This window comes from Chiroxiphia lanceolata, chromosome 2 (genome assembly GCF_009829145.1).
Source record: "Chiroxiphia lanceolata isolate bChiLan1 chromosome 2, bChiLan1.pri, whole genome shotgun sequence".
NCBI lineage: Eukaryota > Metazoa > Chordata > Aves > Passeriformes > Pipridae > Chiroxiphia > Chiroxiphia lanceolata.
In genome coordinates, this window is record NC_045638.1 from 108,585,393 (window position 1) to 108,607,438 (window position 22,046).

General features: G+C 37.8%; 1 protein-coding gene across 3 annotated transcripts in view; it reads right to left on the reverse strand.

Annotated features, from left to right (window-relative positions):
- USP25 (ubiquitin specific peptidase 25) overlaps positions 1–22,046 on the reverse strand; it is a 90,177-nt gene that overhangs the window by 32,128 nt on the left and 36,003 nt on the right. For 2 of the 3 annotated variants that reach the window (XM_032678826.1, XM_032678827.1), the window contains 6 exons: positions 21,153–21,315; positions 8,124–8,210; positions 3,382–3,519; positions 2,449–2,525; positions 1,659–1,732; positions 81–229 (listed from right to left, as the gene is read on the reverse strand). In XM_032678826.1, coding sequence (XP_032534717.1) covers positions 81–229; positions 1,659–1,732; positions 2,449–2,525; positions 3,382–3,519; positions 8,124–8,210; positions 21,153–21,315 — 688 coding nt within the window. Of the gene's footprint in view, positions 1–80; positions 230–1,658; positions 1,733–2,448; positions 2,526–3,381; positions 3,520–8,123; positions 8,211–20,728; positions 20,818–21,152; positions 21,316–22,046 lie in introns of those variants that run through there. The other variant, XM_032678829.1, reaches the window with a different exon arrangement.

Consider the following 22,046-nt stretch of genomic DNA (forward strand, 5'->3'; position numbering starts at 1 on the left):
AAAACAACCATGAACTCGAATGAAAAATAAAAAGCACTACAACAAATCCCTAGAGAAGCCCACAGGAGCACTTAACTCACCTCCTGACCAGACTTGGCAGAGTTTTCTGAATGAAGGGATTCAATTTCCCCTTCAATCATTGCAGCTTCGAGGCACTCATGCAGATCTTTAAAGCCATTGACCTGAAGCGGATACTGGCCAAACATTTCTGTGTTTTCAAATTTTTTACCTTCACATGAAAAATGAAACAGTTAATGTTTTAGAAACAAACATTTACCTTTTTAAAAAACTAGCAATCCTAGGTCAGCTGATCTAGTCTACTGAAAAATACATTTTCTTATTGAGCAGTTCAATTATATGTACAAAGTTACAAGTGGCTCAAACATAATACTGAAAACCTATGTATTTTCTTCTCCAGCCCACTTTTTAATATTGTTTTGGCATCAACTGGCAAAACTCAAAATGCTTTGGCTCTACAGATGTATGAAAGTTTTACACGTATAAATCAAAATCCTCCTCCTGCAAATAGCAGTTTAATAATACAACTGTACATTGTATCAGCAAAGTCAGCGGAATTGTTGATATCAAAGAGCCCTTTGTGTAAGCACATTTTGCAAAAATAAACCACAAAAGAGAACACTCATGATTTCTGTCCTGAAAACAAGATTATAATTTGGTAACAGTGTATAAACAGTGTAAGCTCAAACATGAGGAGAAACATAGGGGACAAGTGATTTCAAATTAGAATTTCAATTTATTTCATGCTAAAGTCAGTAACGAATCTTCTTAGGCCTGCTAGTTTCTTTCCATTGGTTTGATTTTTACATATCTCCTCAGTTAAGATGAAAATGTAAAGAAGGAAAGTAGTTAAATGTAAAGGAGCAAGAATGATAGCTAGTAGCAAGAAATCTGCAGAATGGTTTCGAAATCTGTCAACAGATTGTTCCAGGAACAACCTTGAAGCCACTTTAAAGACTATAGCTCCTTCTTTCAAATGCAAGTCATTCATTTAGGATGGGGGGCAGATTCACCAATATTAAAGTTACTCAAAAATCCTTTCATAGCCTCCTGGAAATAGAGAACACTGCAATTCCACAGTTCTACTAATTACATACAGATAAGATAAAGGGAAGCTTGTTGTACAGTTTATTCCTCCTTAGCACTCCCCCTAACACTGCCTTCAAGGTTTCCACTGACTTGTTTTCAGCAAACTGTAACTTTTAGGAGGGTGAGTTTTTCATACATGCAGAAGAAAATGCAAGAAAATTAAATTTTTAATGGCACTAAATGAATAAGAGAGAGAGAGAGAGACTAGCTCGATGAAATATAGTAACTTGCCTTCTATATACAATTAGTAAGTGGTAAAAGTGCCCCAATAATTTCTTCAAAGGATATTCCCTCAGTATCTCACCCGAACTTCTGCTGCACTGAGAACATACAGTCAGCTCCTCAAAGTCTTTCTGGAACCCTGCAGCTCACTGCATTTACCTTCAGCCTCATATTTCCAGGACAAACCATTTGTCACAGACTGAGCTTGTATTCTCCAAGTGTGCTTCTGCAGAAGTACCTAAGTCCTACAACTGCATCGTTCACCTGTGTACGTGGACAGGCACTGGACAGAGACAACCACAGATGTCCAAGTAAATCCAGATGCATACCTTCAAGTACACCTACTGCTAGAAAACGTCCATAAAACAACTCCACCATTGGGTTCTTTGGTTTCTCTCCATCCCTAAAAAACAGGAAGTGTGTTAGTGGAAAAAAAAAAAATAATCAAACACAAAGCTACAAACTTGTATAAAATTATGAACAGATTATTCTGAATTCATTATGGAAATTATGCTGCCTATTTTACTCACTTACTGTTAATTTATATTTGTACTTTATTGACATTAACAATGATTTGGATATTTGCAGTGGTAAGAATATTCTGAAAATTAAGTTTCAGAAGTGCCTATGTAAACCAGATTCAATTAATGAGTGGTTAATTGTACAAAACCCTTGTAAAAACTATTTCCTGCAATGCTCTAGAAAAAATTATGTATTCAAAAGACGGTTCACAGATGTTTATCTATACAAACAATGAGTATTTACTTCTGATATGCGAAAAAGGAGCAAGGTTCTGAAGTATTTCAAACTGCAGGATCGAAAAGCAAAACTTCATTCAAATGAAAAGAGCCTAACTGATTAAGTACAAAACCACATCTCTATTCTTTATACACTTTGGACTTCATTGAGCTAGATTTCTAACACAAAATAAGGGGGTGAAACAATTGAAGGAAAAATCCAAGGTATTGCCATGTATGGAAAAAACCACACTTGAACCAAAATGAGCTACAGAGTTGGGTCTTTTTCAGCCATACAGAGAAGTGGATTTTTGGTTGTTTGGTTTGCTTTTCTCTCATCCAGATGTTCAACATGCAGAGCTAGAAAAAAAAAAAATCTTACCTCTCTTCTTCAGCTTTAATTTGGAAGGCATCTTCTAGCCAATCTAATAATTTGTGTGTGAATTCACTGACGTCTTGCTGTTAAAACATACAAAATGATCAGTGTATGTTCACATATCATAGAATCATAGACTATATGTAACAGAACACAATGAAAGGTCACCTTACAGGATCAGTAAAGCAGTATTCCCCTCCACAAGTGTTCCAAAATCACATTGTGTCTAAGACTATTCCATGATTGGATTTTGTTTTATGAGTGGCTCTGGTGTTCCTCAGCTGTGACACTGTCCTGTGATCCTTATTACTTGGGCTCAGTTTTCATACCATGCTAGTCTAAAGGCATCTCATGAATCCCATTGTTCAAACCCTTTGGTATCTAACAAGTGGTGACTAATATTACTTTCATCGAGCACTAAATTCAGCGTGCTTTGTAATTAAACACCTCAGCCACATAACCTCATGTGGGAAAACAAAACATCTGAAGAAACAAAGTGTTTCTCAAAAAAGCAGAATATACTATGATTTAGATAAGAATCCTGAATATGAACATTTGGATCCTCCAAACCAATATCTACACAAATAGGATAATAGAACTGTACCAGCCCTGGATGTACTGTTAGATCAGATAATGCTCTTTCAAAAGCCTCAGACGTAGAACTAAACCCTAAAAGCAAGAATGTGAATCTATTAGTTAATTTCTGAAATAATAGGAAGAAAGTGCACTGAATAAAAGTATGCTGTCTGGAATATTTTTTTAATTTTCCTAATAAAGTTGACGGGAAATCACATAACAGAGGAAAAGCTCAAAGACACTAATAGCTAGAAGTTTTTCTGAGGACATTTTGAATTTTTGTTGTCCATTCTAAGTACTTCCTATTGCCAGATGACCCCAGATGACCATATGAAAACATGCATAAGCTTGATCGAAAATTACCTGTTGGGAATCATTTGATTTAAAAGCATCCTTAAGGATTTCAACTGCTCTTGATGGGTCAACATATTTTCTCTTCGAACCAACTAGAAGTGCAAATAGGTACCTCAATTCACGCATGAAAGGCAGATTCCTATGTTCCTGTATTGGAAGAATTAAAAGTATTAAAAAAGTGATAACAAAAATCTACTTTACAGAAGTGCTACCCAATAAACTAAGTGTATAACTTGTCAATCATCATAATAATACATAAACTTACTTACAGTACTGCAAGGTAGTGTTGCATGCCTTTTACTTGTCAGTTTTACAAAATAACGTAGTTCTGTGGTAAAAAAATTACATTTCAAAAACTAAAAGCTCCCTGGAATTACATCTAGATGATGCTGTTTGTCTTGAAGTGGGGTTACATTGACAACTGGACAAGCCACGTTGCATTCAAGACAGAAATGTTCCTCTTAAGACTTACAAAGCCTTAAGTAATACACTGCAACAATATACCTTGGTTTTATTGAAATTAGTATTCCTCTACACCTATAGCAGAATTTCTTGTGAGCCTACACACTATTCAGTACCTTCTTAAGCTTATTTTTTACTGAAAACTAAATTTATAAAGTGCACATAAATATTATTTCTCTTGAAGAAGTAAGAGAAATAGCCTGCTCTCCTTTGTACCCATTATTTAAAGTACAGTTCATGGGATTATGGCATTTTTTTTCTGATTTCCAGAAGAGAAGAAATGCCTTCTGCCTATATAATGAAAAGCAAAGAAAAACATAAATCCTTCATACCACAGATTAAACTACAAGTGGAGATTGGATATACTCATACTCCTGAGTAGATGGTTGACAAATACTTACGAAATTAAACTCCATGGAATACCCACTTGTATTTAGAACAAAGTATCATTCAAAGGCAGCACAGATGTCAGATGCTGGTCAAACTAGAATTACTTGATGACAAACTATTTCACACGCTCAAACAGCAGACTTGTTTAGTCACTCCTATGTCAATCCAGTATGGACAAAGCTTTTTGTACGTTGAGTATGTTTTACTTCAGCTTTAAAAACTGTGCAGTGAATTGGAATATATGTTCTGCATAAAACCTAAAAAATACTTCTAGTCACATAAATCTCTGAGTTTAACTTGCTTTTCTAGTCCACCTTGCAAAACACCTGCCAATTATAAACACTTCTCACAGAAAAGTTTGAAGACTTCAAGTGTCACCCTAGCAATTCAGCATTAAATCATCCTAATTTAAGAACAAAATCAGTCTCACATTTAGATATTTAAAGAACTATATAACAACAAAACAGGGAAACAAATTACAAAAGTGGTATTTTTCTTACTGTTTTATAAAGTGATCTATTAAAATAAACAGAATTTCAAATTTTAGATACAGATATATTTTATCCAAATACTAGTGATAATTCATATGCGTGATATAAAGTATTAACCACAGAATATTCTAAATCTTACCTTTATTTAAAAAATCTGAAGTATATAGGCAGTATTGTTGCATTAACCAAACTTACACTATTCATTTTGTTGAGTTTTAAGCATATTTGTAGCTTTAGGCTGAACAACTGGCTACCAATGTCAGTAGAATTACTCAGAACAAATATCTTTATAAGGGCTATCAAAGTTCTCTAAGACTAGAAAAATCCTTGCTGTTTTTTGAAAAAGCTTGATTTAATGCATTAGGTGTGATCCTTGACCAGATTATGTGGGCATTACCACAACAAACAGATTCTGACTGAACAAAGCCTAAAATCTTCAAAAGAACATGGGCCAGTCCCCAAGACAAAGGTATACAGTTCCACAGAGGACCTGTACAGTAAAACAAAAGAACTAATAAAGTGATCACAGCACAGCAGCTACATCAACACCAAGAAAAAAAGATTAAAATGAGTTTTGAACTTAGAACTGTATGGGAAGTTAATAATCTAAAACATTCTCTATTCTATCACCTATCCTGCCTGCACAAGTAATTTCTTAATACATGTTGGAATAACATATGATTATATATGCTGCTAAAGCAGTTTGCATATTTAATACATAGAAAACATTCATTATTGTCAATCAGTTTGCCAGGACAGTGACATAGTGATAATATTGAAAATAATATCAAAACAGGCAGAAGGATGTGCTAACCTGTAGCACAATAACCTGCTTCCTCCAATAATAAAATGTTTCCTGAAGATATCACTGAGGCCAAATATTTCGCTGGTCTCACTGTGGGCAGCAAAAAGGTCTGTTCATGTGACTGTAAGAGGTAAGAGAACTGGGAGAGCAAAGAAACTGCAATAACTACAGAGAACTATGTCTGTGCTACAGAGGGATATCAAGGACAAAAATTTCAAAATGAAAAGAACAAAACCAGATTGGAGATGTTAAGTGCATGCCCAAATTCAGAAAAACAAAGCCCAATTAGCTGAGGCAAATGGGGTGAGGCTGTTGTTTGTTTGGTGGGGGTTTTTTTCAAGTTAAAATTTACACCAATGACCTCTGGATTAACAACTTTACATGCCAAATCATTCATAGCATTTGGATTCAATATATTGATGCGAAAGAACAAACAACCCTTCTATGCAATATTCCCTGAAGTACAACCACATGCTTTAATACTAAATCAAGAGGTTGTCATGACCCTGGAGTTAAGTAAGTCCCACCAACTGGAAGAACAACCAGATGTAAACCAAAGTATTAAAAATCTGGTATTATTAAAACTTGGTCTTTATTAGGACAGGAATTTGATTCTAAAGAATGTCAGTCATGTATAGTTATTAATACTATAATACAAATTAAAACAAAACAAAGTTGAAACAGTTTAAAACAAGAAAGCAGATGGAAATAAATTCCGGGGCCTCTTTCTTTTTTCCTTTTGTCAACTGGCAACTTATATTACAACTTTAAATCAATTTGCCTCTACTTGACTTCACGTATAAAGAAATAAAAGCACCATATTTGGGGGCATGCATGCTTATTTCCTCTATTTGTCAAAGTTCCAACTAGTGAAGTGATCTCTTTTCCTAAATTGTCCCAGTCCTTTTTCAGCTGTAAATAAGACAAATGAGTACACCAATTAATATGATGTTTCATCCTGGAATTTAGGTTAACAAAGGAGAGGACACAAACTACTGCCAGAGATTCCTACTAGCAGGCCTGCAGAAAGCAAGGTTTCTGCACAAATCCATATCCTCTCCTGGTGTCAAACCATTTCACACAGCCCTTAATACTGTCTGTCAAGGTCAGAATTCCTAAAAAATAGCACTTTGGAATTGCTAAAGGCATTCAGCTTCAAGTGTCAATGCTTGGGCAAGATGTTTTTCAAGACAACAGCTTGTTACTAGCTATTTCATACTGCCTCTTAGATGCCAACTGCTTTTTACACCCTGAAAACTGAAGGTAAAGAACTCTGAGTACTGGAAGACATTACTAAAGCAAATTATAGGATGAATAATTAAATACTATGCAGAAGGTCAATCTAAAAATAAATAAATAAAAAACCCCAGTACAACTCTTTGGTAAAGCATGACTTATCTTTCTTACTAGAACACACTGCCCCATCCTCACCTTGTGCCGTGTTCCCAGCACTAACCATGTTGTATTTTCACACCATCTCATGACATAATGCAAACATGCTTTCCGACCCCAAAAAAAGTGATTCCTTCCTATTTGAATGTGGGGGAGGAGGAAGGGAACCAGACAGGGAAAAAATTACACAGTTCTGACTGAACATTCAACTTCCCTTTCAGGGTACATACTCAGAAGTTTAGAAAATGGACAGTCTCTTTTCCTTTGCTTCTCTAATTACAGCTCTTAGTTTTGCTACTGGATATTCCAGTCAAGCCTGAAGTGACAAACAACTAAGAACAGGCAGACAACACACTCCCTTTTTTAAATGTGGAAAAAAAGAGGCAACAGGCAGTAGTCTAATTTATGGCGAGGGTAGTGAGGCACTGGAACAAGTTGCCCAGAGAACTTGTGGATGCCCATCCCTGGAAGTGTTCAAGGCTGGATGCAGCTCTGAGCAACCTGGTCTAGTGGATGGTGTTCCTGCCCGTGGCACAGGGGTTGTAACTGGATCATCTTTAAGGTTCCTTTCAACTTAAACCATTCTATGATTCTAATTTCTGGGGATGCAAAAATTCTCTGCCTTGTAAGTCACTGCTAAAAATAATGGTACCACATGTCTTCACACTTCCTACAGCCACTTCCTCTTCCCATCTCTACCTTTCCAATTTGTAGCATGGAAACCAAGGGGTTCCCATGTATCTCTCCTCAGAGGGTGTCCATGAAGGAGGAAAAACTTATCTGTGATCAGTCCACGACCATTCCCCCTTGCTGAAGTCAGAAGAAACCTGAGCCAAGGCCCTCCCCTCCTCAGCCCTACAAGAGTACCAGAAAACACATGAGAAAATTTATGCTTACAATTACCTCATGAAGAGGCCAGAACAGACAAGCTAATAACAGAAAGCTTAATCTCACATCATGGGGGTGAGGGAACTGGAATCAAGTGTTTGCTAAGACAAGCTACATTCACATGAGAAGTGTTCTGCCTCTCCCAGCACCCTGCCCTGCACTCTGCCATGAGGCTGACATCATTTATGCAAGATCCACAACAGGAAGCTCAGAGGACTGCTAACTGGCACCTCTAAAATCCATGTTAATTTGAGCTAGAGAACAGTGCAAAATTCAGGTACGAGAGAGAAATGCCCTTAGGGGAAGTCAGCTTCTCATTTTACCTTTTGGTTTCGGGGCAAGTCTTGAGCATTTGCAGGAGGATTGAAATTCAAAACTAGTCTTCGAAACTCCAGTAGGTTAAATAACGACTGAAAAGAAAAAATTAAGAAAACCTTTAAGCACTTCTACAAACAATACAAAGTTCTTCCAAATAAGCAAAAGAAATGAAGTGTTAAACTTATGCAATGCTAAAGTTTCATTTCAGAAGGTAGATTATTTCACTTAACTTTGCTAGACTTATTTTCATCAGAAGACAATTATTTTTGCCAAGAAAATAGCATAATAAAAAAAATTCTTTGCACTTAATCACATAAATGGTACAGTAGTTTTAAACAGTAGGCAAGTTAGTTATTCAATTAAATTCTTGTTGTAAAAAGTATCAGCTTTAAAATGGAAATGAAAGTTTGTTTAGCCATCTAAAATTGATCTTGTAGGCCCTCTATCATCTACCTCCTCACTGCAGAGAGAATACACCTGTGTATATGCAACTTAATTCCACTTGCAATTAGCTGTACTTTTTGCATTCTGTCCACTCCTCCCAGTATTACAGGACCTGAGGGACATATATTTGAATAAGGAAATTGGGTTGTACACCTCTGCAGTAAAGAAGTGATAATATTCCCATTTTACAGACACTAGGACATGAAAACAGGTGTCTACAGGCACACCCACAAAGAACTCCACAGTGTAACACAGAGCCTGGAGCCAAGAGAGTACAAGAACAAGACAGTTCTGGGTTGCAAAAGAATAAAAGCCCAAAGCAGTGGCTGAGAACCAGAGTCCTGAGCACTTTTGTAGCTGCATCACTGCTTTTCTGTACAGACAGAAAGCATCTTAATTAAAATTCACTTCATTACAACAGAACAGCATTTTGATGAAGACAGGGTAGCAGAAAAGGTCTGAAGTATTTTAAACATGCTCATCAGAGCAGCATGGGAAAGATTTCCCCTCCTATTCATACCTGTTGGTTTTACAATCTATAACTAACTCTTTCCCCACCCCATCACTTATTAGCTATTTATTTTGAAAAAGCAGAGCTTGCCTACTCCAGCAATAGATCTTGATCCTGCAACTTGTCCTACACAAGTAAAGACTTAAGTCACTTAAACACAACAGGTTTAATGGGATTTCAATCCCTTAGTGCCAAGAAAGTGAAACTCAGACTGTGAAGAAGCTCTGCATTTATCCTAATACTTCAGAACATGAGGGAAGGAAAACAAATAAGTTCTTGAAAAGGTCCCATGTTCCTGACTTTTCTTGTAAAGAGCCTGTACAGAGTTTAACCTTTTTCCACACCCCACAGTACACAGCATCCCCAGCAAAATGGAAAGCCTAGAGATATCGTTCCTAACTTTTTTAGATTTAAAAATAAAATAATTTTTAAAAAAGAAAATGAAAAACATCAACCAAAAAATAGTTTCTGAACTTGCTAAAACAAAGCAGATAATTGAGTAGTCAAACTTTTTTCTTGTTTTGCTGTTCCAAATACACATTCCCCTTTTATCTATCATTGCAGAGAAGGGAGATTAAAACAGAGTCCTTTGTTTACTGACTCAAAGCAGAGAAAATGTTAATATTTAATTGAAGTGTCACTCTAGAAGCTGATACTAATTGAAGTTATATCTCATGATGTAACAGCATTCCACTGGTGGGCTCTTCATCAAGCAAAACATAGCAATGTCTTACATACAAAATAAACCAGCTGCTGAAATACAATGTCCAAAGGCTGAATTTTCTCCATGACTAATCCAAGTGCCATCAAAATGCCAAGCAGCTGAGCAGGCCAATGTCATAACATAAATACACAAATTATGTACAGAAAACTGTACTTGAGTTTAGCATTTTTGCCCAGCATTCAATCTGTAAGTTTTTCCCAAAAACTCTATTTCTTTAATCCAGAACTCTAAACTGAACACATAACTCTGTGCTTTTTTACTAACCTGAACAAACCTATTTGTGCAATCTGCTGAGAGTAATTAAGAGGATTGTCCAATATGCTCTTTTCTTCTTCAGCTTTGTTCTACTTCAAATTTCTTATGCAAGATATTTAGTTATTAAACTTCTCTCCAGAACAGCTCACTCTGTGCATGGTTGTATGGAGATGCAGCAGAACCATCCCAGTTAATCTACTACCAACAGCACTAATGCTAAGGACAGAGCCATAGCTCTTCCATACTGAGCTAAATAAACTTCAGGACACTTCCATTAAGAAAAAGTTAATTCCCTAGTGTAAGTGTAAACAAGTGCCTAAGACCAACCAATTTCTGTGCCCAAAGTACCTCAGTGAGGAACTTACAGTTATTCCTGTGATAAAGAGCTATAAAGGAAACCTCCCATGGCCAGCTACCCCAGTGCTTCAGAAACAGCCAAGGCAAAAGAATTTCCAGTTTGCTGAGCCATCTTTTGTCCTTCCAAACCTTTTACATGGAACAGCACTTCACCTCTCACCCACTTGGCTTCAGCAACAGAAACTGTCAGGGGTCCCAGCGAGAGAAAACAGGCTGGATCTAAAAGGTGGATACTTCAGATCTACTGGCCTTGATCTGTTTACAATTTACCAAAGCATGCAGAATTTATGCCTGCAAGGAGAACTCTATAAAAGGTGGGTTTGTGGATTTGTTCCCCCCCCCCCCGCCCCCAAGTGTATTTACACCTATTTAAAAGCTGTCATCTGGAAACTTCACCAAGCTAAGGCTGAGGTAAGTGATATCAATTCAAATTACTATGAAAATAAATAGATTTTTTTAGAATATCTGCCTCCTATTATGTCAGTTTTGGGGAGGGGAACAAGATGGTAAAAGAAAAGTGAGAATAAACAACAACAGAAATCCAATGTCAGTTTAGGTCATTCACATTAACAATGCTGAATGACAACAGACATACTGTGGCTGTCCCCTGCTATAGGTGGTGATGATGTAGATGTATTTTCTATCATGCCAGAGAGAACCAGGCAGAGTTGTAGCTTCAAGACCGTAAGATACTAAAGCCTTCACTCTTCTGAGTAGTGTTAACCTACATAGAGCCCAGATGCAATTTCTGAATATAAGTTGTCTTGGTCTCACCTAAAACACCCTGCTTATCCCTTTTCCCCCTTCAAGTCTAGGATTATGAAACATAAGGACCTTGGCAGAATTTCGATTGCCTGAGTGAAGGATTAATTCAAGATCTGTGATGCTGCATTAACGGTGCAAGGATATAAATTAGTCAGCATATTAAATCCATAAAAGCTTAGCATGCAGCACAGGTCATTAAAAGCCACTGGCAGAGTCCTAAATTAGTAAATTTACTGACACCAGCAACACTTAGAGAGTAAGAGAACAGTACTTCTGAGTCTAGATAAAAGATGACCTACCAAGCTGCTGCAGAAAGCTTCACACAGGCTCTGTGATGGATTCTTGCACATCCTGTAGGCACAGGGCACTAAAAACAGCTGTTTCACTAACAAACTGATGAAAAACGTTTTTCCCCCAGCATGGGGAACAAAAAAAAAAGGGGGGCAAAAAATTTTGCACAAGAACTAGAGAATTTTTAATAGGGATCACCTTTATACAAGTTCACATGCAAACCTTAAGTTCATAATACCATGAACACAGACAGCTTCCCATTCAATTCACAAAGGTTAAGCTTGGAAGGACAGAAGGAAGAAAACCAAAAACTAAATATATATTACTAAGAGAGCTTGAAAAGCAACGCTTTGGCAGGGAAAAGAGAAGTATGCATTCCTACAGAGCTCCTAAATGAATTCCTTCAGGTACTGGCATTTAGCTAAAACATGATCTTGTTTAATTTGAAAGCTTACATATGCATTAACACATCACAACACCCATTTGCCTTGTTTAGTCATCTGGGACATTTTAGGCATTTCCAATTTGACATTTATTCTAGACCATATTCTAGTACCTTCATTCTGTATAGCAAGCAGAGAGCAACCTTAATTAAGTCCTAAAAATAAAAAGCAAAAATAGAGCTCTACGTCAACATATATTATTTGGAATAGTTTGCCTCTGCCAATATGACAAATAAGATTTATGTTCTCACCTCACTTTATAAACCATTTTGGTTGTTTATGGTATATAGAGCTAGTTTTAGTGAGATAGATTGGGTATTATTGGAGTTAAATTTTTATTCATGGTAATAATCTATATCAAAGAAACGCCTCAAATTGAATATTAGTGTCCAAAGCTCCATATTGAAAAAAAGTGGCCAGCTAAGTCCCATTCTCTCCAACTTTCAAGTCGTTTGGACTCTACATCTGTGCCCAAAGATCATCCTGAGAGAATTGGAATTGTTCAGCCTAGAAAAAAAGATGTCTTCAGGGTGACCTAATTGTGGCCTTCAAGTACCTGAAGGGAGCCTACAGGAAAGATGGAAAGAGACTGTTTACAAGGGCCTGGAGTGACAGGACAAGGGGGAATGGCTTCAAACTGAAAGAGGGTGGGTTTAGATTAGAAGTTAGGAAAAAGTTTTTTGCTGTGAGGCACTGGCACAGGTTGCCCAGAGAAGCTGTGGCTGCCCCAACCCTGGAAGTGTGGCTGCCCCAACCCTGGAGCAACCTAGACAATCTTTAAGGTCCCTTCCAACCCAGGCCATTCTATGATTCAATTTGGGAGAATCACTTCTCTCTCCCCTTAAGGCCTTCCCCATTTTTTCTATTTATTAATCTACTTTTTCCCTTTTGGTTTATATTCTTGAACTTACTTTTTTCCACAACAAAGTCCATGAAGTGGCTGTTTATTGCCACTACTGCCTGCCCTGCTTCTCCTTACAACTCACACCAGGGCTGCCTTCTACTCCATTTGTGTGTGTCTTATTCCTGTTAAGTGGTAAATCCTGTTTCCAGAATAGAGACTAATGACAGGCATTAAGAAAACTAGGAAGTAACCCAAAACATATTCATGATAATGCTTCTTTACATATACTGAAGTTTTGGCACAGTCCAAAGCCTTTCTGGCTTTCTTTAGAAAACTGCATATAAGGAAGACAGAAGGGAAGTGAGGAAAGCAGCTTTGAAGCTGGGATTTGAGCAGGTTCCTGTTCAAACTTCACTGCAAAAGCATAGGAAGAGGGGGTTTTTTCTCTCTGCCTCTCTGAAACAAAAACTCCTACATACAGATATGACAGTGTCTCATGGCTGAACTTCAGCAGAACAACCCCACATGTACAGTGGTAGCAATCAGTGAAACATTCAGCTATTTCAAAGTCAGAGAGATTCCATCCCATATCTCAAAAGCTTTGGAAAGTACCTCTAAAAGGACAGTTTTATTTATAAACAGACAACCAACAGCATTCCAAACTGCTGATAACCAAGGTATAAAAAGCAGTTTTAAGCGGTCATGTTTTGCGTTTCCAAAAGGCTGAGGTGCAACATGGAAGAAGATGGAAAACAGCTTGCATACTGTTTGATCTAGAAAGTCAAACTAACTTAAGACTGCTAGCAGACTTGGGTTAAGTCAACACTTTAAACAAACAGCTCACCATGGTATTACCAGCCTGCATTTAGAGAACATTTACTTGTTTATAGCAACTAACTCAGAACATTACTGCAATTCAGAAGACAGCTAAGTATGATATGTGTCCAGAAGAATTCACTTTATGCTTGTGTCTTGGCACATACTAAAAAATGCCATTCAACCACTCCTCTATTACATGGGTCAAAGCAAAAAAAACCCAAATCTGTTAGGACATAAAATAACAGCCAACATTTCCCTACATGGTTACAATTTTCAACTTCTTGCATAGATGAAATACGTGAAATAAACTTCAACAACACACCTAAACAATGCAATGCCCTTCTACATCTAGGAACTGCACATAGGACTGTAACCCAATACTTATCCTGTATCCTTTATTTTACTTAAATGAGCAGCTATTTATGAGCCAAAGCTAAAGCCATCATCCACTAAAGCTTTCCAAACCCTCACAACAGAAACTTCTGCAATATTAGGTATCACTGAATATAAGGTAAGACTTTGACAATCACACAAGCAACCTGAGGGAAGTGGAAACCACAGAAAAAGAAAAAGCAGTAAAAGGAATATCCTGTAGGTAAATATTATAGGATGACTGAACTTGGAAGCGACAAGTCAATGTTTACAGGGAAACAGAGGGAGTGACAGAGGGATAGGAAGCAAGAAGCTAGATTTCCAACATTATTATTCCTCTGTCCGTGACACTCTACAGAACAGTTAGTCCCAGGCTATTCCACAGTGAAAACAGTGGAAAGAAAATATTCCATCAATGACCATTTAAACCCAAACAGAGGTTGAGCACTGGATGTTTTCAATATGCAACCTTCCAGTTTATGGCCAGGGAAGCAAGGGAGTCATGTACAGTGTGTATGTGTGTGTGTATATATATATGTATATATGCAAATTTTATTATATAATCCTAGGATTTTTGGTATTAATGCATTCCCACATCATCCATCACAATCCTTTCCATTCATCGTGACAAATAAGAAACATAAACTAATGTAAATGTTAGATACTTGTGGGAGGCTGCTTCAAAGATGGTAAGAACAATAGCTGAGCCACCAGCTGGGAAGAAAATACTTGCTTGATTCTCACCCATCAAGCTGCCTTACTTCTTCCCAGAACTAGAAGCTTGGGCTTGAAGGAGATCCTAACCTCACATATACTGACATCAGGAAAGCAAGAAGGCTGCTCCCAAACACAATGCAACAGACTAAAATGCTGGAAGCAGTGGTAGGGACCCTGAAAATGAAAGTCAAAGAGCAACCATGGAGATCTGTAAGACACTAGTTTGTTAATTCTTTGTTCTGCAAGCTATGTGCTTTTGTGGAAGAAAAAAAAGCCTCATTTTTGGATGACTAACCAGACCCTGACAGAATCCCAGAGAAAAAGAGTGTGGAGATGCCAAACCCCAGCTGTCCTGTTGGGATACCTCATTTGGTAAAGGGAATGGCTACAGTCCAGATAGGCCTCTGGAAGTCATGAGACCCAGGAAAACACTGCACTTCGTACTTTAGGCATGGGACTGGGGGAAGGGGAAACAGAGCAACAGTAACAGTACAATTTTCATTGATTCCCCACACACTTTCTTCCTTCCATCAAAAATTTGTCTTGGCACACAGAGTGGAAAACTTTCACTAAACAACCAACTACCCGGCATTTCCCGTGACACCTTTTTCAAGGAGCAAGCCCTGCATTATTTCTCACACACAACCAAAACCCTGTTTTGGGACTCCAAAAGAGAAAGTTAGTATTGTGCAATGTCTTAAAGCAAAACATCTGGGATACAACTTATACAGGCAGCAAGCCTAAGACATGATTCCAACAGCACATCTGTGTCCTGTGACTTACCCACCTTCTACATCCCATGTCCTGCAAACACTTAACTCGTGCTCAGCATGACACAAAAGGAGCTGCTTCACAAGCTCCATACATGTATTATTTATGGGCCATTTTCAGACTATAAACTCTTATAGCCAAGAAAAACTGTGAAGTTACCTTTTCACAAGGGAGCCACTAAAATCTACTGCAAAAAAAGTAAAAACAGAGCTACATTTGTGGTTTGTTTCTAAAAAGAACTTGGTATCTGTAAGTTCTATTTCAAGAACAGACATATGTAGTTAGAATAATCAGAATTAGAATTAAAAAAAAAAAACCAACAAACAACACACAAACAACCTTCTAGAAATATTCTAAAGCCTTAGGATTTAGGGGTCCTTAGGGTCCTTCTATAAAAGCTAATCTAACTAAACAGTAGCAAAAGTATGAACTCCTGTCAAAAACATAGGTTTATTACAAGTTCAAGAGGAGAAAGAAAACTCATTGAGGAACTTGATTCATTTCTTGGTCGGTAAGGAAGAAACAAGCACCCTTTAATACAGTTTTGTTTTGACATATTGTCTTGGGGACTCAATTTTAAATACAAGTTATTATCAAGTCAATAGTCTTCAACAGCAGGGCAGATTTTTAGAAGTTACACTGTGGAAAAAATATTCCTGTTCATTCTAGTAACACTGAATATAACTGCTGAAAGCAAAACTTGGTTTTGGAGCTCTCTGAAGAGAGACTCCCTGGTTCCTCTGCAGAAGAGGATGACTTCCACATATGTAAATTACTCTATGGTACAAATAAACATAGGTTAAAAAGCAGTATTTCCAGCAATGTTTGAATCTTGTTAGGGGGTTTGCTGTCACTCACTGCAAACATCTATTAAGGAATTTCATGCTCGTAAAGCAAATGCAACAAACCACTTATGACTGAATTTGACTAAATCAGTTAATTGGTGCCTATAAAAAACAACCTTCACTGTATAAGGAAACTGTCAAAATGTCAAAATCTTTTTTATTCCTTAACAAGCACCCCTTAAATAGAAGGAAGATTTTTCTTTCTTTGCAATTTAGTTTTAGGTTATATTACACAATATATCATTGTGACTGACAGTAGTTAACATTTAGATATTGTTGACCTATGTGATGTGTCAGGTTTCAAAAGACTCCCAAAGAAAGCAAGAAAATACTCCTACATAGTCAATGAAACCCAAGTAATCAATCTGCCTTGTGGATAAATAAATATGGTATTAGCTAATGTTCTAAATTAACATGCATTAAATTTCCTGGGATGGTTGTTTGAAACATAAATCTTCCTGGCTGATAGACAATATTAATAACCTAATTTTTCAACCAACTGAAGTTATAAATCTTTCAATGGTTTACTTCAATTATATCCCACAGATGTAAATCCAGACATTTCACTATCTTTTAGGATCAAATCATCATAATTCCAGACACCACATACTTTCACATAGTATGGCTCATGACCATAAGCACTAGCTAGGTCTCTTTATAATCTGTTTTCAAGGTATAAAGTTGCAGGCTGGGTATAAATAACATGAGATCATAGGTCTAGCATAGGTTTTTACATTCTCTGGCCTCTGTTCTTATCTCTGTGGTTCATGACTTAAAAATTCAAGTTTCCATGAAAACATTTATTTAAATATTTGCAGTTTCCTGTGTATAAATGTCTTTTACAGAAATGCACATACACATAAAATCAGTCATCTTGAGATTTGGGACTACTATGGAATGTAAAATCTGACTGCACAACAGAGAAAGTAAAACACCAAGTCGTATTAGGTCCATGAAGATCTTTATGGAAATAATAGGTTTCTTTTTATTAACACTAAGACAATGTTTCTGCTATTGCAAAAAGAGCTATGCATGTGACGGAATAAAGAAAGAAGGAGAAATGATTAAGGGAAACAAAAAGATCTCCAGGAAAACAGAAAACTAGTTGGATTACTAGATGCTGAAAGGAAAGAGGCCTAAGAACAGAAAAACCTCAGTGGGAAGGGAAGTCGTAGAACAAATAAAGAAGTCTTTCCATTTCATTATCTACAGCATTAAATACAGGTAACCTGTAAGTAAATCCTTCCCATTAAGAAACCAAAACAAACAAACCAAACAAAAAGAGCCACCACAAACAAAACCAAAAACCTCAAAGAAGTCAAACAGTACACAGATAATACTAATCCAACTTATGTGCTTTCCAAAAGAAAAAGAGGGCATCTGTTCCAGCCTGAGGGGAGGTTAGTGCACATTCACCAAGACTGTGCTGGTAAGCAAAATTCAGAAGTGATCTAGAAAGAAGAGCAAGTTTTGACCATGTTTGCTCAGTACAGAAATATACAATGTTGTAAAAACAAGAGCTGGCAAAGATGAACTGACAGATGGATGATATAAGACTGAGTATCTATATAACAAGAAAGCCAAATTCAACACTGATAAGAGTACAGTGAGGTAGGTAGCACAGAGTAAGCCTAAAATTTACAGAAAATGATGTGCTAACTAGCATTATTCAAAACTTGTAATTTATGGCAGATCGTTCTATGAAAGTATCAGTTCCACACATGAAGTAGAATAACAGTTAAAAGCAGAATAAAATAATTAAGAAGACAGAATGGAACAGAAAACATGACTATATAATCATAAGGTAATTCAGGTGAAAAGAGAATGATGGAAGCCTCTGGTCAAGCCTCCTGCCTGACCTCACAGGAGGTCACCTGGGAGATCAGACCAGGCTACTCAGGGCTTTTTCTCAGGCATCTTAAAAGCCTTCAAGGTTTGACAGACCCCGCAACAGCCTCTCTGGGCAACCTCCACTGCCTGCCAGTCCTCATGGAAAAAAATGCCTTATATCCAGGCTGAATCTTTCTTATCTCAGTCACTTGCATTGCCTCTCATCCACACAATATGCACTGCTGTAAAATGCCTGGCTCCAGTTAATCAGAAACATCTTTGACTCTCCATGACCTCTCAAACATGAGAGAAAGAGTTGCTCTCCTAAGACTTTTCCCCACTTTCTCTCAGCACTGGATGGAGCTCAGTGGGTCCTGGACTTATTATGGGGGAAGTTTCCTTGAGTAATCTCTGACTCAAATCCTTAACCCTTGATCAGAGTTCTCCCAACTATGCACAATGGTCTTGGAGACTTCACTGGTGAAGACTAAGGCCAAGCAAGGCACTGAGTAACTCACCTGCTCTATTCAGCAGCAGAACCACGTTCTTCTTGCTTGGCTTTCTATGACCAGTGCACCCTCAAGAACCTTTTCTTGTTACCCTAGACATCCTTTGAGGCATCAACTCTAAGATAACTTCCACTTTCCTAACACCAATTCCTGCATGCCTGGACAACATTTCCAATCTCCTCCTCAGTAGCCCATTTCTGCTTCCAGGTCCAGCACACTGCCTGCTTGCACTGGGGCTTGGCCATGAGCTCCCTGAGAGCAGAATGGACCCTTCTGGCAATCAGGGGATGCTCTCAGCCTTCCTGAGCAAATCTGCCCTTCCGAGCTGCCTGCTATGGAATCCCAGATACCAACTTCCTGAAGAAGACAAAGTCTGCTCTCCTGAACTCCAGGGTCTGCTACTCCTTCCTTGCTCCCATCAGGATCTTGAACTCTACTATTTCATGGTCATTGCAGTCAAGAGTATCCACATTACTACATCTCCAGTTTTCCCACAGCAGATTCAGCTGTGCATCACCCCTAGCTGGCCCACCGGTGCTCATGTCAAGAAGTTGTCCCTGATACTCTCCAGAAATCTGGTTTAATTATGTGCTGTTATGGTGGACCCAGCAAGACTCAGGATGCTTATTGAAGCTCCCCAGGGGAACTACTACTTCTTTGCCTCTAAAGAAGGCTTTGTCCACATCCTCATCCTGAGGAGGGTAGTCTGTAATAGAATAATCAAGGTGGCACCTTTACCACCTCTGAATCTGATCCATAAACTCTTATCTTAAACTGTCATCTTTGCCTCACACATTTGAGCTACGCCTTCACAAGGAAAGAAACACTTTTCCTTGTTGTCCTTACTTGTCTTTCCTGAAGAGCCTTTATCTGTCCATCATACCACCTCAAATTCATAGTCCACTCACACCTTAAGAACTTTCCCGGTTCCCCAACTAAAACGCTGCTAGAGCAGGAAAGATCCAGAGAACAGCAACAAACTGGATGAGAGGTTAGAACAGATTCTGTACAGGCTGCAGTTCAGCAGCCAACCTGGAAATAAAGGTGTTAAAAGAGAGTAGGACAGCAGCCCACAGAACTGTAACAGCAAGCAACTTCTAAACTCTCCACTAGGAGACATAGAGGCCACCAGACAAAGTTAGTGGGAACCAGGTTCAAAAACCAAACAAAACCATGGCAGTTCTTCATGCAATATGGAGCAAAACTACGGAAATCCTACTCGAAGGACCCTGTGGGTGCAAGAAGTTGGCAAGGTTCAAGGAAGACAAGTACATACAAGAGAGGCCCACTGGGATTTTACTAAACAAATTGCAAAGGGTTAAGAAACCCCTCCAAGGTGAAATTAGTTGGAGGCTCAGGAGTGTTTTACCAGAGCAGTATCATGCAAGCTGTGCTCCTCTGTACATATCCATTTGTGGAAATTGCTAAGCAGAACATTGATCTAAATGGACTCAGCCTGAAGTACAACAGCCATCAGTATGAAAGCAACAGTATTAGTTTATCTAAAAGTGCATCAGCCTGACAGTAATTTGTTAAAAATGGGTATTAAATATTTTATTTGCTTCCTCTCAAAATGTCAGACTACGAAAAGTTACAATATGCCAAACTCACTTCTTGTACACTAAAAATAAATTCCCCCCTATTGTATTACGGTTTCACATACAGTTTTCTGTGCATTGGAATACTTTTCAGTAGGTCTACAGATTATTTACAAAAACATATATAGATTTATCAATCACTTCTAAAAGAAAATCTCCTAAAAAATGGATTCATAAAGTTTACGTACATGAACTGTTGATATAAGAACATTAGCTTTCACTAGACAAGTTGCAGTATCTGTACTTATTTCCCTATTTACCCTATCTTAAAAACCAAAAAAGCTAGCTTTTAATTAAGCTACATATACACAAAAACAGACACACACATTGGCTGTATTAGGTAAAACAACCCAAACCAGACAACTGCAGCTGTATCAGACCTTCCCTTTCCTCTTTTTCAGGTTTCCTTCTTTATCAGTTGTTCCTTCTTTTACCCTACCCACCTATCCATCCCCTTGCAGCTATTCTAGTGATTGATACTCCATGATTGAGGGTGTCTCATTTCCTCCACCTACCTCCATTGTCAGCCACCCCCTTTCAGACATTTGCATGCGCTCCTTTTAATATAAAAAGTCGGATCCTCATCTGTAATCCAATTTTCACATGTTTTTAGGCATCCACAATTGTCACTGATGTCAGTATGAGCTGCAGACGCCCAGGATCTTCAGAGACTCAACTCCTTGTCTTCCACAACTTCTTAATGAGAAACATTTTGAAGCTTCACTTAGTTATGCTACCAGTACTTTCTACACTTCAATCAGACTTATGGATGAACACGTTAAGAGATGCAATAAATAAGTAATGCTCAAAAACATCTCATGCAGTGGCCTAAACTTCCCAGGAAAACAGATATTTTAAGTTATTCACATAAAATAAGCTAACTCACCTCACAACAGATACAATGAAGGGTACACACAGCTAATTGAAGGGGGTGCTTACCTGAATGACAGCACTAAACCAGCACGTGTTGCCAACATTCTTTAATCCTACTGGACAGTTGTCTTGCCGCTTCCGATCATAAGGGTTTGGAGAGTCACTCCATACCTCTGGATGCGTCCTCTTTAAACTTGCTTTATTTTCTGCAATACTGGCTTCTAGAACTCTTTGGGAACAGAAGGGAGGGAAAAATGTGAGAAAAAAGCAAAAACCAGCACAAACCCCAAAAAACCTACCATGTACTAAAATATCTTCAACTACTAATACAGACATGTTAATAACATCATTCACTTATTGTTGCTGAGCCTGGTTTCAAACTTATATACAATAATATGTCTTTAAAAGTAAGATGCTATTTTACTTTTATCTATGTTACAGTAATTCCATTACCTTTTGCAAAGTGGTATCAGTGAGTGCATGAATGTCCTGTGAGAGCTCAAGATACAAGTGCCATGTCTGCAAGTCATCAATTATTTAAGAACCAGATTCCAACAGGATGGACAAATTTTAGGCAGCACTAATAGTGTAGTGCTTTCATCTACAAACGCTTTTATCGCTATGCAAAGCACAAAGTCACCAATCTTTCTTTTACTGACAGGAAGCCAAAGCTGGCTGGGTAACTTTCAAAAATGAAAGCAGTTTTCTTAGTTTCCATTTTTGCAACTTATGCAACTGTGTTAATCACTTTACATAGCAAGCAATTACTTTATGAGCCATGGAAAGACATCTCTCCCCCTATTTTTCAAAATGCCACCCAACAAGTTAACTGTATGCTTCAATGACCACACTCTTTGCAGGAAACTGTTCCTAGGTGATTTATGCTGAATAACCATATTTCACATGGTAATAAGATCTGATGGGTGTGAAACTCTTAAGCTTCACTCAACACAGTATTTC